Source organism: Cyprinodon variegatus, unplaced genomic scaffold (assembly GCF_000732505.1).
Source record: "Cyprinodon variegatus isolate N-32 unplaced genomic scaffold, C_variegatus-1.0 Scaffold261, whole genome shotgun sequence".
Classification (NCBI taxonomy): domain Eukaryota; kingdom Metazoa; phylum Chordata; class Actinopteri; order Cyprinodontiformes; family Cyprinodontidae; genus Cyprinodon; species Cyprinodon variegatus.
Window position 1 is genome coordinate 862,912 of NW_015150714.1, and position 14,220 is coordinate 877,131.

Consider the following 14,220-nt stretch of genomic DNA (forward strand, 5'->3'; position numbering starts at 1 on the left):
TCAAAATTTTGGTGTCGATCATTCGATTTCATCCTGGACACTACAGAAAATGGGCTAAAAGTGTTAAAAACCGGAATTTTCCTTTAATGTATTTGCAGTCAAAAAAGTGTTGTACTGTTGTACCAATTGTACTGTTTATATAATACATGATTAAACGGATCAGCTTGGATCATTCAGAATGACTTGATCCTGACAATCATTAACATGTATGCTAATCTGATTATTGGTAGGAATAAACTATTTAACTCTGGTTCTGCTGAATCCGATGCAAATCGTCCTCCAGGCATGTTTATGTAATTTATTTTTAGTTCAATCGGCCATTTATTCCAATTTGCTCCTGTCCAGGTAACAAGCGAGTGATTGCAGAATGTGGTTCATAGGATCTGCATTTAATCCAAGACAATCCTGTCCTGAAACCTGTAACAGTTACCGAATTGAACTGATCTGAGTTTGTTTAGTTACCAACAGAATACAGTGAAATGACCCTTTACCTCACTGCTGATCATTACTGCTTTTTGTAGGGGAAAAAAAACAAACAAAACACACCCAATTTATCTTAGATTGTCATAAAGAAAGAAAAATGTCATAAAGAACTGGAAGAGATGATTTTTAATAGAATGGATTACAAAGTTTAAACCTTGTAGGAAGTGTGAACTCTAAAAGGGAAGAAAATCTGCAATCATACATAAAATAGCCGCGTTCCATTTAAGAGCAGCTCGGTCTGTGTGTTTGCGTTGGTGTGGCCTGTCAGACTGATGGAGAGCCCAAAGATTAGAGGTGAGGCACTGGCTGCCTGGTTAAAGTAAATATTATGAAGCATTGGACTCAAAGTTGTTCAGAAGAACTGTTCTGTCGAGGGAAAAGCCACACAGACCGAGACGCACAGAGGCGGTTCCTCATCTGCAGGTCAAGCTGCTTCAAAAAGATGACATCAGGTAACAGAAGAGGATATAAGCCAGTTGCTGCTGTGAACACAGAGTTCAAACCGTCTCAGTCATCACTTCTCAGGGAGGGAACTGCAGCTCGTCCCTTCTAGTAGAAATTTGACCCAACGACAATGAGTCGGGTTATTTTGCTGCACTTTAAAGCAGTAATTACTGCCCAGTTCTTCTTTTCACACAGAATCAAAACCAGCTAGATATTTAATGATATTTTATCACATTGCAATAAAAACAAAGTTTGTCTGACAGAATAAGTGTGTTTTATTTGCAGCCTCGCAGAGTTCGGTTTCGTCTTGAGTTTAAATCTTGACCTTTGCTGCTAGAACATAGTAATAAAGATGTAAAAATGTAAACATTTCCTCTTCATATCCCCTTACTTTAATGTTACCAGAGCCGCCCCTGGGTGTGGGGAAGGCGTTATCAGTCGGTTGTGTCATGTAGGTCGGTGTAAAAGCTCAAAGCCCCTGCTTTATCTGTCCTAAAAACACCTTTGACTCATAATGGTCATAATGGTTTTGAGTAGTCCTAATAAACCTGCAGCTTTATGCTACCACCACCGTGCTTTACCAGTGATGCCACGTTTTGAAGTTTTAAAGGTTTGCGTTGACTCCTCCAAATATTTTCTTGTTATGAAGATTTATGGACCACGCCTTAAAGCCGCCTGGACAGCAGCCAGTTGAAATGAGCTCTACCAATTCAGCTGAGAGTTTCGCTGCAGAGGACGTTTACAGCTCTGGGAAGTCATGAATTATTGTAGTCTATCTCACTTCTCCCATATCACTGATTTTAGTCTGCATAATTAAGTTTATCAAGAGTTGTGTAAATTACTCCACAATGATGGGACTGAGTCAGACTCCACAGACTTGTTGCTCAGCTGTTTGTTTCCTTGTAAATTTCTCAGGACTGACTTTATGGCTTTGTGCTGTGCACTTGGGACACATGATAGAGCCGCGCCTGAACAGGAGCCAAGATATGTTTGCGTTGTTGGCTGTTGTTCCTCTCATGTGATCCATGGTACGTTCGCAGCCTTGCTGTCATGTGATTGATTTGGTTGTTTTGTTTTAACTCCACAGCATTCAGACTGGGCAGTGTTTTAAAGTCGAGGAGATTTGGGAGCAGTGTCTTCACCAATCCGTTAAATACAAATAAAAATCACTGCACTGATGGTTTACTAAACTTACTAAACTGTGGTTGTTGAGCCTGTTGCATGTGAATGTTTTTTTTGTATCTTTGTAATGTGAAACATCCATTCAGAAATGTAACTTCCTTAAATTTATTTAGTGAATTTGCCAACAAACGTCTTCTGCTGTGGAAGGTGCTTTTGTTTTTTTCAGTAGAGTTCACAGCTGCTCAGTAGAGTTCAGTTTATTATAGAGAAGTACAGAAACGCACACATTATCTTGATAAAGCTGCATATTAATCAGTGTTGTGTCACAGGTGGGTTAACAGAGAGGCCTGCCCTGGAGTTATAAATCTCTTCTTCCACAGGTAGTCATTGTTAAACTGAGTCCTCAATGTTAAAAAAACAAACAAACCAAAGAAAAACCAAATACCAAAACGAGACCCGTTTCAGCAAAACTTCCATCTCTCTCACTCTTCCATCAAGCCAGTTTTTCAGGCTCTCAGGCTGATGGTTCTGCCTCTGGCTCTAGCCTGCATCTCAGAAACCTTCACACCTCTCAGCCTGTGAGCACAGTGCATGTTTATGCAAGCATGTATATCTCCACATCAGAGTTTTGGGTTTTTATTTTCCTCATCTTTGAGTTCCTCCTTTGCAAAGCTCCCCTGTAGAGTCAGCTCTTTCTCAGAACTGACAGCACGTCACGTCCCAACTTTCAAAGTTTGCAGGCGTGGGAAAGTATTTCTTTTTGCCAATTCATCTCCATTTTAAGCATTTTTAGGTATCTCTTTGTGGTTGGGATGTCGCGCAACTTGGCAACAGTGTTTTTTTGACAGCCATCTTAGATTTAGTCTTCGTTTCGTCTTCAGGATGAAAACCATTATTAGTTTTAGTTGCATTTTGGTCATTGCTAAATGTGATGATTTTAGTTGACTAAAAATCAAAAATACTTTAGTCTTATTTTAGTTTGTATGTTGCAATTAATAAAAATGCTAAACTCTAGCCTATTAAACTAGCCCCACCTGCCGGCGGCCAAAATCATTGTTGCCTGTGAGTTTGGTCTAGCCTCCATCAATGCCCCAGGCCCTAGAACTGGTGGGCCAATCACAACGCAGAGATGTGTTTTGAATTACTGGATGCAAAGCAGGTGTGGTTTTGAGGGCGTGATGACAAAGCGGCGCAACGCTGGAGAAAGCACAACAGGGAAGATGGCAATTACTATTGAACAGTTCTCGCTTGGGAATCAGTTTTGGAAGGATCAGACTTTGGGTTTTCGTTGAAACGTGAGCAGGAAGAGGCTCTACGCTCATTCATTTTAAAGAAGGACGTATTCGCCTTTTTACCGACATGCTTTCTGTCACGCTTACTATGTCACAGTCGGTTGCGCTCATTGGTCAGAGCATTGGCCAGTAGGCACAGACAGCGTTTTGAAAAACAATTGGTTGTTGTCATCAACAGTCTTCCGATGTCTCATTCATTGGGGCCAGACAATATATCACATTTAATCTCACATTTAGTCTGGTTTATCAGGCTAGTTAACCTTTACAATTTCGAATAACAGCCAGATTAATTACCAGACTGACAGCTCTTGCCTAGATACCATAATAGCTGGGTATAGAATGCTGCCGTGCAGTTCATTATTGCTGTTGGACAGAAAACAGATTTTCAATATTAAAATAAACTTTTTTTTTTATGAATTAATGCCCTACTTTATAAAACAAAGTATCTCACAAAATTTGTGAAAGTAGCAGATCTAGGTCAACAGATCATATTGGTTAATATGAGGGTTAGATTTCTAGCTGATAGACAGGTGTTGAAATTCTTATTTGGTGCTCTATCATACAAGTAAATAGTAAAACAAAATAATACATTTTAGTTTATGGATTTTTAATTTTTTTTAGACTGTCTTTCACAGTGGACATGCACCTACAATGACAATTTCAGACCCCTCCATGATTTCTAAGTGGGAGAACTTGCAATATAGCAGGGTATTCAAATCCCTATTTTCCTCACTGTATAAATTATGCATTACATACACACAGTTCACTAAAATCTTAATTACTCTAAAAAAAGCAAAGAACAAAAGCAATCTTCTTTCCACTTTGGCAATTTTGGTTTTATTTCTAAGAATTTATCTCTGGTTAGCGCTGCACAGGGGTCAATATAGATTGAAATTCATAGGGGTCTGATATAAAAATTACACAGAGAACCAACATAATTACCTTCTAATGCCATGGCAATCTAAACCTAAATTTAAAAAATGTGTGACGAAAATGTTGAAATATTCAAGTAGACAGAACAAAGTGTTATGAGAGAGAAATATTCAAAGATCTATGTACCTTTTTCATCTGGCTCTTTTAAAAAAAATATGCAGTAAACAATGAAATATTTGCTTTTGACAAAATTTAGGGATTTCCTTTGTTGGAAATCAAAGAATGTTTAGCATCACCTCTTATGAGCTGGAAGAAATAAAATCTTTATATGTAGACAAAGGTTTTTTTTTAAGCTTGGCAGAGGATGATCAGCTACATATAGTTTATTAAGTAGCGAGGGCAGGAAGAGCCTTACTGCTGAGAGCGAACCATCAGCGTGGAGCCTAAAGCGCAGACTCTGAGCTAAGTGCACAAAGAGGCATTTCAGCACAAGCACAGCTGGAAGAGCAGAGTTTGTCAACAGTTCAGTTCGCATTACCATTGCGGCTTGTTTTTACCTCCACTGCTGCTGCCATGGTCCATCTGTGGTCATGCAGAATTTGCACTGCTGCACTCCAGGTGGGTGGCATGACCAAACAGGACACGGTAGTACAGCTGATACTGCTTAGCAGATCACAGCACAATGATGCATTTTAAATGTCTGACCGACCACGTACTAAAGGTTCTATTATGTCTTGTCAACAAAGATCCATGTTTAGCTCATCAGTTTTCATTATCGTCATGAAAAAAGGAGCGTCAAACAAATAATTTTGTCATCGTTGACGAAAACGAAACTGCTTGGCACCCTTTTAAAATTAGTTGGATCTCTCACTTTCTAAGGCTTATAGTTTCTGAGGAGGTGACCATGACCTTTTGTGGTAAAACAAAAAACAAAAACAAAGGATAATCATAGAAATAATGTAAGAAGTGCAACCCAATGTGTGGTATTAACAGATTAAGGTGCTGCTTTGTTAGTGGAAAAAAGACCTATGTGAAGCATGCAGAGCAACACGCACCAGTTTTCCCCTCCCAAGCAGTTTGGATCTTTTTTATCCCTGTCACATGTAGCCTCTTGATCAGATCTTGTCGGCTCAACATGTGTCTGTGTGTGTATGGGGTAAAGCGAGACGGCTGGTGCGCTCGCTGGACTAAGCCTGCCCCATTGACACACTTTAGTTTTCAATGGGTGTATGTGAGCTCCGAGTGGCACAGTGCAGCTGTCCTGTGGGTTAAATCAACACCCAGAGACGTCAATGCCGTGGTCTGGCTCCCGGTGAGGATTGAATCTCTGTGAGGGACGCAGGAGGGACGCCTCGTGCCAATTCCAGCTGTAGTTCCAAAAGTTTATGCAAAAGCCGTAGGAGGATGCAAACTAGATGGGAACAAGAATATTCTGATCCTGGTGAGGCCTCCACTGCTGTGGCTGTCATTGCTTTGCTAAGCGGTTTTATAAAACAGTCCGTGTTGCGTTTTTGAATATGTGACATTTCTTCCCCCCCTTTTGCTGTTTCACTGCAGATGCTTTTCTGTAGTCTAAAGAGGTGATAAGCCAAGACTTTGCAAAAGCATTTTCACCCTTTGGATATTGTAAATTGTGTCATTGGACACTCTGCGACCTTTGCCTTTTTATAGGCCTCCCTCTGTATTTATAGGTGTATTCTGCTGTGTAATAGTCCGCCTACTAGGTTTTACTCAAAGTAATAGCAGCTTACGGATCCACAAAGTCTAACATTATCTCCGCTAGACAACAGCCCTTGGTCTGTGGAGTCTATTTTTACCCTGTTCCTATTTACAATCTTGGTGCTTCGATACACTTAAATCAAAGCCCTTCAAACAGAGGCTGCCCACACACAGAGGACCCTTTGAAAACTCAGATCTGTCAAGGCTTCACAGGTTTCTCAACACACCTCCTTCAGAGCTTTCCCTAAAGGGAGCTCCTGCTTTCCTGCTCATTCAATATTTACCTGAGTTCAGAACAAATGCAGCGCCTTGCAAAGGTGCTCATATGTTTGATTGTGTTTTATTGGGATTTTATGTGACAGACCAAAGAGGAAGTATCTTTGGTGTAGTTAGTCTTATTTCTCTACCAGCTTTGCACATCACCACATGGATCCACCCCAGACAGACCTCTAAATTTCAGTTATAAAATGTTTTGAGTCTCTATTGGACTGGGCTTTGACTAGGACATTCTTTATAGTTTTCATGTAAGGCATTTTATTATAGGGTTGTTGTTGTTTGGTTTCTGTTAACTTGTCTTTAACCCCATCACCTCAATGGTGGTGAAATCCTGTCAACATAACTGCCATATAAATCTGTCAATGTCTTATTTTTCTAATGTTGTGCAGCCTTATTAACAGCCAAGGTATTTAGTTTCTAGTGATTGTATTTATTGAAAAAACAAGTTGGAAACCCTCTTCCTTTCACTTCACAATTCATTACTGATCTGTCTTTGTCTTTTATTTGAAATTACAATTAAATACGTCAGTTGTTGTGGTTTTAATATCTGTGAATTTTAAGGTGTGGGTGTGAATACTTCATCAGACTAAAGAGGAGCTTAACTGCTCGCTCCACCCTGGGCAGCGGCTGCTGGTGTAGCGCTCTCTGCTCCACCGTGCTGCAGCCAGACGTGACAGCTCATTACTCAATGCACACACCTCGTCCTGAGAGGCCTAGGATTCCCGTTTGTGTCGCTCGTTTTGCTCAGACAGATTGTAAGGGATGAGATGATGTAAGACAGCGAGCCTCTGACTGTATAAAGATCATCCTCTGTGCATATGGTTGAAGGAATGAGTGTACAGCAGAGTTGTAGCTGTGGAAGCGTCTAAGGAACACCACAGGTGTCAGCAGAACAAGCAGCTCTTGGGTCTTTTGGGGAGGTGAATTGGTCCTGATTGGGCCTCCCTTGGTACGGCTCTGTCTCACCGATGAGTCTTTTAGGAAATTAGTGAGCTAAATTTAGTCTCTGTAGATTAACGAAAGAGAGCAACGAAAGGTCCGTTCCCCCTTTTAAAGCTTCACCCTGAGGAATCGAGTCGTCTAGAACAAAATTAAAACCCAGGTTGTCTCAGAACTTTGATGTTTCTGCATCTCTCTGCACGAAAGACACCTGGTTCTTTGTAGCTGGACGGGTCCGGTCTGCTGCAGCCTGAACACAAGAATAAACACCTCTCCTATCGGCTTCAAACGCTCTGAGGGTGGAAAGGGGGGCAGGCGGTGCGTTTGAAGCTCTGCACTTGTTTTTTTTTTAAGCTCTCACTCTATCCAACCCTTTTCTTGACTTAGATTGGGACAACATTTATTGTTTGGGGTGCAAAAATTCTCAGTGGCAGCAGTCAGACGGGATCTGACAACAACGCCGTTATGTCTTATGTGACTGACATGGAGACCAACGGTGGTGGGATGTGATGATGGACAGCGAATCCTCACAGCTTTTGTGTCAGCTGTCCTGCATGGTGGGAAGATTTACCATCATGTTTTCAAGATGATATAATTAAAGAAGCATTAATTATGTTTTCTGAAGCATTCGTCAGCTTTAACGGCTAAAACCAGAACTTTTTGTTGTATGTTTTTTAAATATCAGACAGGGTCTTCCTCCTGACAGAGAAGCAGTAGCAAAGTCAAGCTTGTGGGTTGCCTTGCTTGCACTCCCTCTAAGCTCTTCCCTCAAACTCTCTATGGGACTTAGTTTAGGGCTTCTGTTCTTCAAACTGTAGTTTTGTTTTTCTGTAGCCCCTTTGGGTTCAGGATTATGTTTTTAGTTGGAAGACCCAAGATTTAACTCTTTGGAGAACGTCCTAAGAATGTCCCTAAGAGGCAAACGTTCCCGTTACCTCAATCTTTAATGCTAATTGAAGTTCAACTATGACATTTAAAATGCCTAATAATTAATTAAATTAAAAGGATTATACATCAACATTGAACATTAATTAATGTGCAACATGGTCTATATAGTTGGACAAGTGGGCTTTAAAATAGTAATGTAGATATAATTTTTTTTTTTGCTTGTAATTAATGTAGAGGTTTTAGTACATTAGATTTTTGCACATTGATAGCTTTCAGCTGGCTTTAGAATAGCTATGAGGCTGAAAATAATGATTTCCAAGCAGTTTAACAAAAATTAGATATACTTTGCCATATAATTAAAGAGAGTTACACTAGTGCAGAAAAACAGCCGTACCCTATTATTCTAGTTTTTTTGTGTCGGGGGAAAAAAAATGGTAAATAAGTGAAGTCAGTAGAGAAAGTAAAAAACAGCATGTTGGCAGGTGGTTGTAAGTCTGTTGCTGGCGGTTAGATGATGTCAGGAGCTTCTTAAGATTTGAGATGCTTCCAACTGAGTTTATAAGTTTTATTCCTGCATATAATGAGAAAATCTCAGCAACATTTAGCCTTTGAGTTCAGCGAGTGTTTTTCTTTAGGAACGCCGTCATTGAACCAGTGAACACCCGCCCACCCTGCAGCTCCTCAGCCAATAAACATCATCTATCAGCTCATTCCTCCAGTAAAAATTAATGCTTAAGAAAAGTCGCTTTGATAGTTGTTGTAACGCTCTGCTTTAGATTTTTTTAGTTATATTGTGCCCTTACCTGTATGTAAATACATATTACTTTTTTATTGAAAAACTGACTCCATTGTTATGTAACGCTATTATAGTCTATTATAGTCTAACTCACATTTATGCCGTTTTCTGTTTGTTTTTTTATTTATGTTTATGCTCTTTTTGTTCATGTCTTAAAGTAATTATATCTTCACGTGTGAAAAGTTTGCTTGTTTTACTGTTACTTGTATGGATCAGTTACATATATTTGGAGGTCTACACACAGAAACAGCCAGTGATGGCATGTTTGAAACTTTGTTTGCACACGCACCATAGCACCCTGTTAAGTGTGCCGAGTAGGGCTGGATGATTAATTAATCTGATCGATTTTCTTTTTTTTAATAGAATTTTTCATGCATGAAGATATCATTTTTTTTCCTATTTGAGGTTCCATAGTTCAGAGTCACACCAGTTCATCATTTGTTCATAGGTGTGTTCCAATAAAAGATTGGTTCTTTAACTGTGTGATACCACTGTCTGCAAGCAGTTCGTCACATTTTCATTGTTTGTTGTGAAACATGATTATTTTACAAGCATGCGTCAAAGCTTGGATTTCATTGCCCTTTAATTTGAGGTCACCTTCCAGAGGGGAAGATTGAAAACAACGTTAGTTTATGGAAGCAATATGTCATTTGTCATTTTATTATGAAACTTAAGCGAGGGGTAAAAAAAGGTTAATCTGATTTGGAAGGAAATAAGCGGTGGTTATCGTATTGCTCAACCAGAGTGTCAAGTATAAACTTAGCTTTACAGCTTCACCAAAAATCTTCAGTGTCTTTAGGCTTGTTCGGGAGTAATCCTCCTTCCTGAACCGAGTGATTGCTTTTTGTTCTGGTCTCTGATGTTTGGGACAGATGAAGTGGGAATCTTTTGGCATTTGAAAATTTTAACCAAGAATCTACCAGGCTTGATGTCCACAACTGTTTTATAGTATCTATTTTAATTTATTTTGATATTTTCTATGATGTCACACAAGAAAGCTGTTTTTTGTTTTATTTTAAAGGTTTTGCCTTAAAACGCATCCACTTATTATTACCCATTTAACGCTGATGCTGTGAAACCTGCAAAGCCATTACACCGTTATTCGTTTTATTTTGTTAAAGTCTTTTGTTTGTCTAAATACATCTTTTTCATTTAAACCTTATTGCCTTAAAACAGGAAACCTTTCATTACATTTAATGACAAAGAGGTTGAAAAGGGTCTTTTCATATAGAAATCGACTAAGTTGATTATTTTCTTTTTATGTAACCAGCATCTGATGCAGCCTTTCTTTCTTAATCATTTTATTGTGTTTGTAAAGATCTTTTTTCTGTCCTGGCCAGGTGTGAGTGCGATGAGGAGAAGTTTCAGACAGTGAGGCCATGGGCTGCACCTCAGCCAAGCAGGTGTCGGCCGTGCCCAACGATGAGGACGGACGCGGCAAGGCGTACAGCAATGGAGACCTCTACTCAGGTCAGCACAGCTGGGGAACTGATGTTCTTAATGATCTTAGAGAGTCGCAACTGCACAGCTAGATTCTCTGTTCTGGAAAATATATTTCAGCAAACACAGATTGGTTTACACCTCATGTAGGACAGAGGACGGACCCAGAGGGGGGTTATGTTGGTGATGGAAATGAAACCGGTGATGAATGTTTCAGCACCGACCTTAGTGAAACGTAAACGTAAAGTAATGGCTATTTTGCTAATCAATTAACCCTTTAAAGCCTGAACCAGGAAATAATTGACAGAAGATTCTAATTTTCCCAAAAATTGAACTTTGTGACAAATGAAATAACTATATACATTTTGTAAAAACGTTAAATTACATCATTTATTTGCATCAATTTATTTGATATGTTACGCATTTCTATATCATCTTTTATGTTTTCTGTTCACTACATGCGTCTGATTATGTAAGTCAGGGTTTCAAGAACAAAAACATCACACTGATGACGCAGAGGTTTCAAAATCTACTGTATCAAATATGATACACTTGGCTTTAAAGGGTTAATATGTATATCGTTTTTTTATTTTTTTATTAATCAAATCATAATCAGATTGCTCCTTAAAGATTTTACACAGAATTTAAACCAGGTGAAGCTAAAACGAACCCGATGAATTCTGGATAGACTTTTCTGACAGACGAAAAATATTTTTCATTTTAATCACAAAATGTGTTTAATTTTTTTCTTCTTATTTTTTTATACAATTTCTGTATAATTAATGAGTGAGTTGATAGATAATGGCACATTTTTTTCTCTATACTCCAGTTAAGGATTAATTGATTACTAGGTTGGTTAATGATTATTCCAATAATTGGCTGATCAGGATGAATGTGATTGTTTCAGCCCTGCTGTGTTAAAGTGGATGAAGTAAAAAGTTTTATTTGTATCCGTGTTAATCATTCACAATTATGTGATATTGTACATTAATTAAAGCAAAAAGCAAAAAAAAAAAAAAAAAAAAAAAAAACAGGGTCTCATATGAAACAAATGTTTCCTAAAATGCAATTTTCCTGATGGTAAAGCTGCTAAGTCACTTCGGTTTTTCTATAAAATAGTTGTGAGTTTTCTGGACCTGTAAAGACAGAATATGGTCATGTTCAGAGCAACTTTTATCCAGCAGGATAGGAAATTGAAACTGGATGAGTTAAAAAGGGGAAGGATGTTTTTCTTTCTCCATTTGCCATTCTGAAGAACATATCAATGTTTAATATTTTTAAAGAGTTTTGCTGTCAATGAGAGCTTTTTTTTTTCTCACAGGATCCCAAGTGGTGCTAGAGAGGATTTTTGACTTTGTTCTGTGTTGAACCGTTCCTGATCCATATAAGAACTTAGTCTGATAATGTGATGGGTTGAAAACAGGCCCGGGGTTCATTAGTGACTGATATAAACGGCTGCAGCTCTATCTTTAATTGTATGCAGCCGGCTGTGCTGTAATGAGGGACGGGAATGAATAAGAGGATGGCTGGTTGGAGGATTAACTGAGATTAAGAATTAGGAGAGACACAGTTGGATGGATTGTGGCAGATGATGATCCATAGGAGCCCCCCACCCCACCCCCCAACTCCCATGGTTTCCCTTCGACCCTTCTCTGCTCTTCCCTCCACCTCCTGTGGACTTTCTGCTCTTTCCCATCCCCATACTCTCCCTCAGACACGTTCTTCCGCCTCACCCCAGAGATTTCTTTGCACTTTCTTTTTTTTTTATTAGTTTTTTTTATTTTTTCACTGCAGTGAAACCAGAAATGTACACAGAAGGAGGCGTTAAGAGAAGATTAATTTAATGAGAAGGAAAAACAGACTGACATGCATTGAAGCTCATCATTTCGTCTCATTTTCTATAATCTTTCCAACCTCTTTCAGATCACCCTCCTCCCCCTTTAAGGCCTTGTCCACTTCTTCCTCTTTCTTCCTGCCACTCTATTTTGACCCCCTTCCCCATCCTATCTCCCTCCTCCCACTTTTCCTGCCTTCATCTCTCAGCGTTGCTCTCCAGCTCTTTTCCTCTCGTCTCTTGCACAACATTAGGTCAAAACCTTGTGTCCTTTCACATCCCTTCCTCCCGCTTCCTCCCAGCCTGTCCCGTCCCCTTTCTGATGTCTTTTGATTAAACTGGAATGTGGAGTAGCTGTAGACGGGGCAGACCGCTGTTTGGACTTGTCCACACATATTTACGTAGAGCTGCGACTTCTCCAACCGAGGGTTTCCAAGCCACATCCCCTGTGTTATTATTTTTCTTCCTCATCTTGTCTTCCATGTATATCTGCTTCTGTGTCATCCTCATAATTGAGATGGAAAGGACCAGCAGCTCTGGTCAGCCAGTCTGTCTGCCTGACGCTCATAAATTCACCCCCAGTGGACTGCATGTCTTTGACTATGCGTCGTCCATCAGCTTGTTTCATTGCACTGTGAGCTTCTCTTCTTTCTGACACTGATCCGCACACCGGTAGATCTTTAGTGCGAGTGCATCCCAGATATTTGGGCTTCTCAATCCAGACTCTAACCTTAAACCACCCACCCACCCCCACCACACTTAGTTGCTCCCACACAATAACCGGAAAAAGGCTGAGCTCCATTACACAAACGCTGAGGGACGACGAGGGAAAATGGCAACACTCTCTCTCCTTCCTTTGGCATCACGCTCCTGGTCTGTGTAATAATCACAGTGAGAGGAGATCGGTGGGAGCAGATAAGGCTGTAATGTGCTGCATGTGTTTGTAAAGACTGCATGATGCAGCACACAAACATTTATTTAGAGACGCAGCATACAGCTTTTACTGTGTCTATACAGCTCCTTTCTAGGTTCCAACTCTTGATTTTTTTTAAGGGATAAGCAATCTCAGTGGTGGGTTTAGGGGGCTGCAGCTCCCTTTACCCCCCCCCAAAAAAAAAAAAACAACAAAAAAACTATTAGAAATGAAAATGTTTTCTAAGTGTATTCTTATTAGGGCTGGGTATTTTGGCCAAATTCCTGAATCGATTCGAGTTTGATTCATACAGTTCTAAATCGATTCATTTCGATTCGATCTGTTTTCACAATAATGAAAGCAGTTCAACTGTTTATTTTTTCCTGTCATATTAAACACAAAGTGCAAACTTGTAAATCAGACAGTTTAAAGTTGAGACGTGAACAAAACTGTCTCAAAAGTGCAAACTTGTTTGTGAAATGTGAAAAAGTGAAGCCTCGCTCGAGCAGGGAGACGTGACACAGCGGGGGCACAGCAGACGTGCATGAGCTGCATTATCTTCACTGCACAATCCGTATTTGCAGCGTTTCCTGTAACAACTGCAGGGTGTTTGCTGGTCAGCCCCCATTTGTTAATGTCTTCAGTTAACCTATTGGCTATATTTGCAGACAAAAGACTTAAGTTGGGACAGCTTGGTGAGCGGTGTGTTATTGTAATTTTCGGACTATTAGCCGCACCTGAATATAAGCCGCAGAAGCTAATTTGCATGATTTGTACATATACAAGCCGCACCGGACTATAAGCCGCAGGTTTTTTATGTTTAATGTCTTTCGCTGTCGTTATGTCTTCCGGAGGACCTCCGAGTTCCCCCGCACGCGGCTACTGTACTTGTGTGTTGAAGCAAATGTGACGTCAACATGGTAGGATGATAAAATCCATAGATTTAGGTATTACCCTAGTGGCCATTAGCTGTAAAAGTCCATACATAAGCCAGGGGCGTTGCTAGGCACAAAGCTTTACTGGGGCACTGGCCCCCTACCGCATATGCCCCTCCTTCCATACACAAATACAGACAAGCACACTGCCCCACCCTGATATATTCCTACCAAAATTAACAGTTGACATATTAATAAGTGTAAGAGCATATTTGTTTTAACAAACATGAACATTTTCAACGTTGCAGCTATAAAAAATAAGACAT

The 14,220-nt window shown here is 39.8% G+C and overlaps 1 protein-coding gene across 1 annotated transcript in view; it reads left to right on the top strand.

The window, feature by feature from the left end:
* Window positions 1-14,220, top strand: part of LOC107089731 (uncharacterized protein C1orf21 homolog) — a 52,171-nt gene that overhangs the window by 11,497 nt on the left and 26,454 nt on the right. The window contains exon 2 of the mRNA XM_015382671.1: window positions 10,173-10,302. Coding sequence (XP_015238157.1) covers window positions 10,212-10,302 — 91 coding nt within the window. The 5' untranslated portion in view covers window positions 10,173-10,211. The remainder of the gene's footprint in view (window positions 1-10,172; window positions 10,303-14,220) is intronic.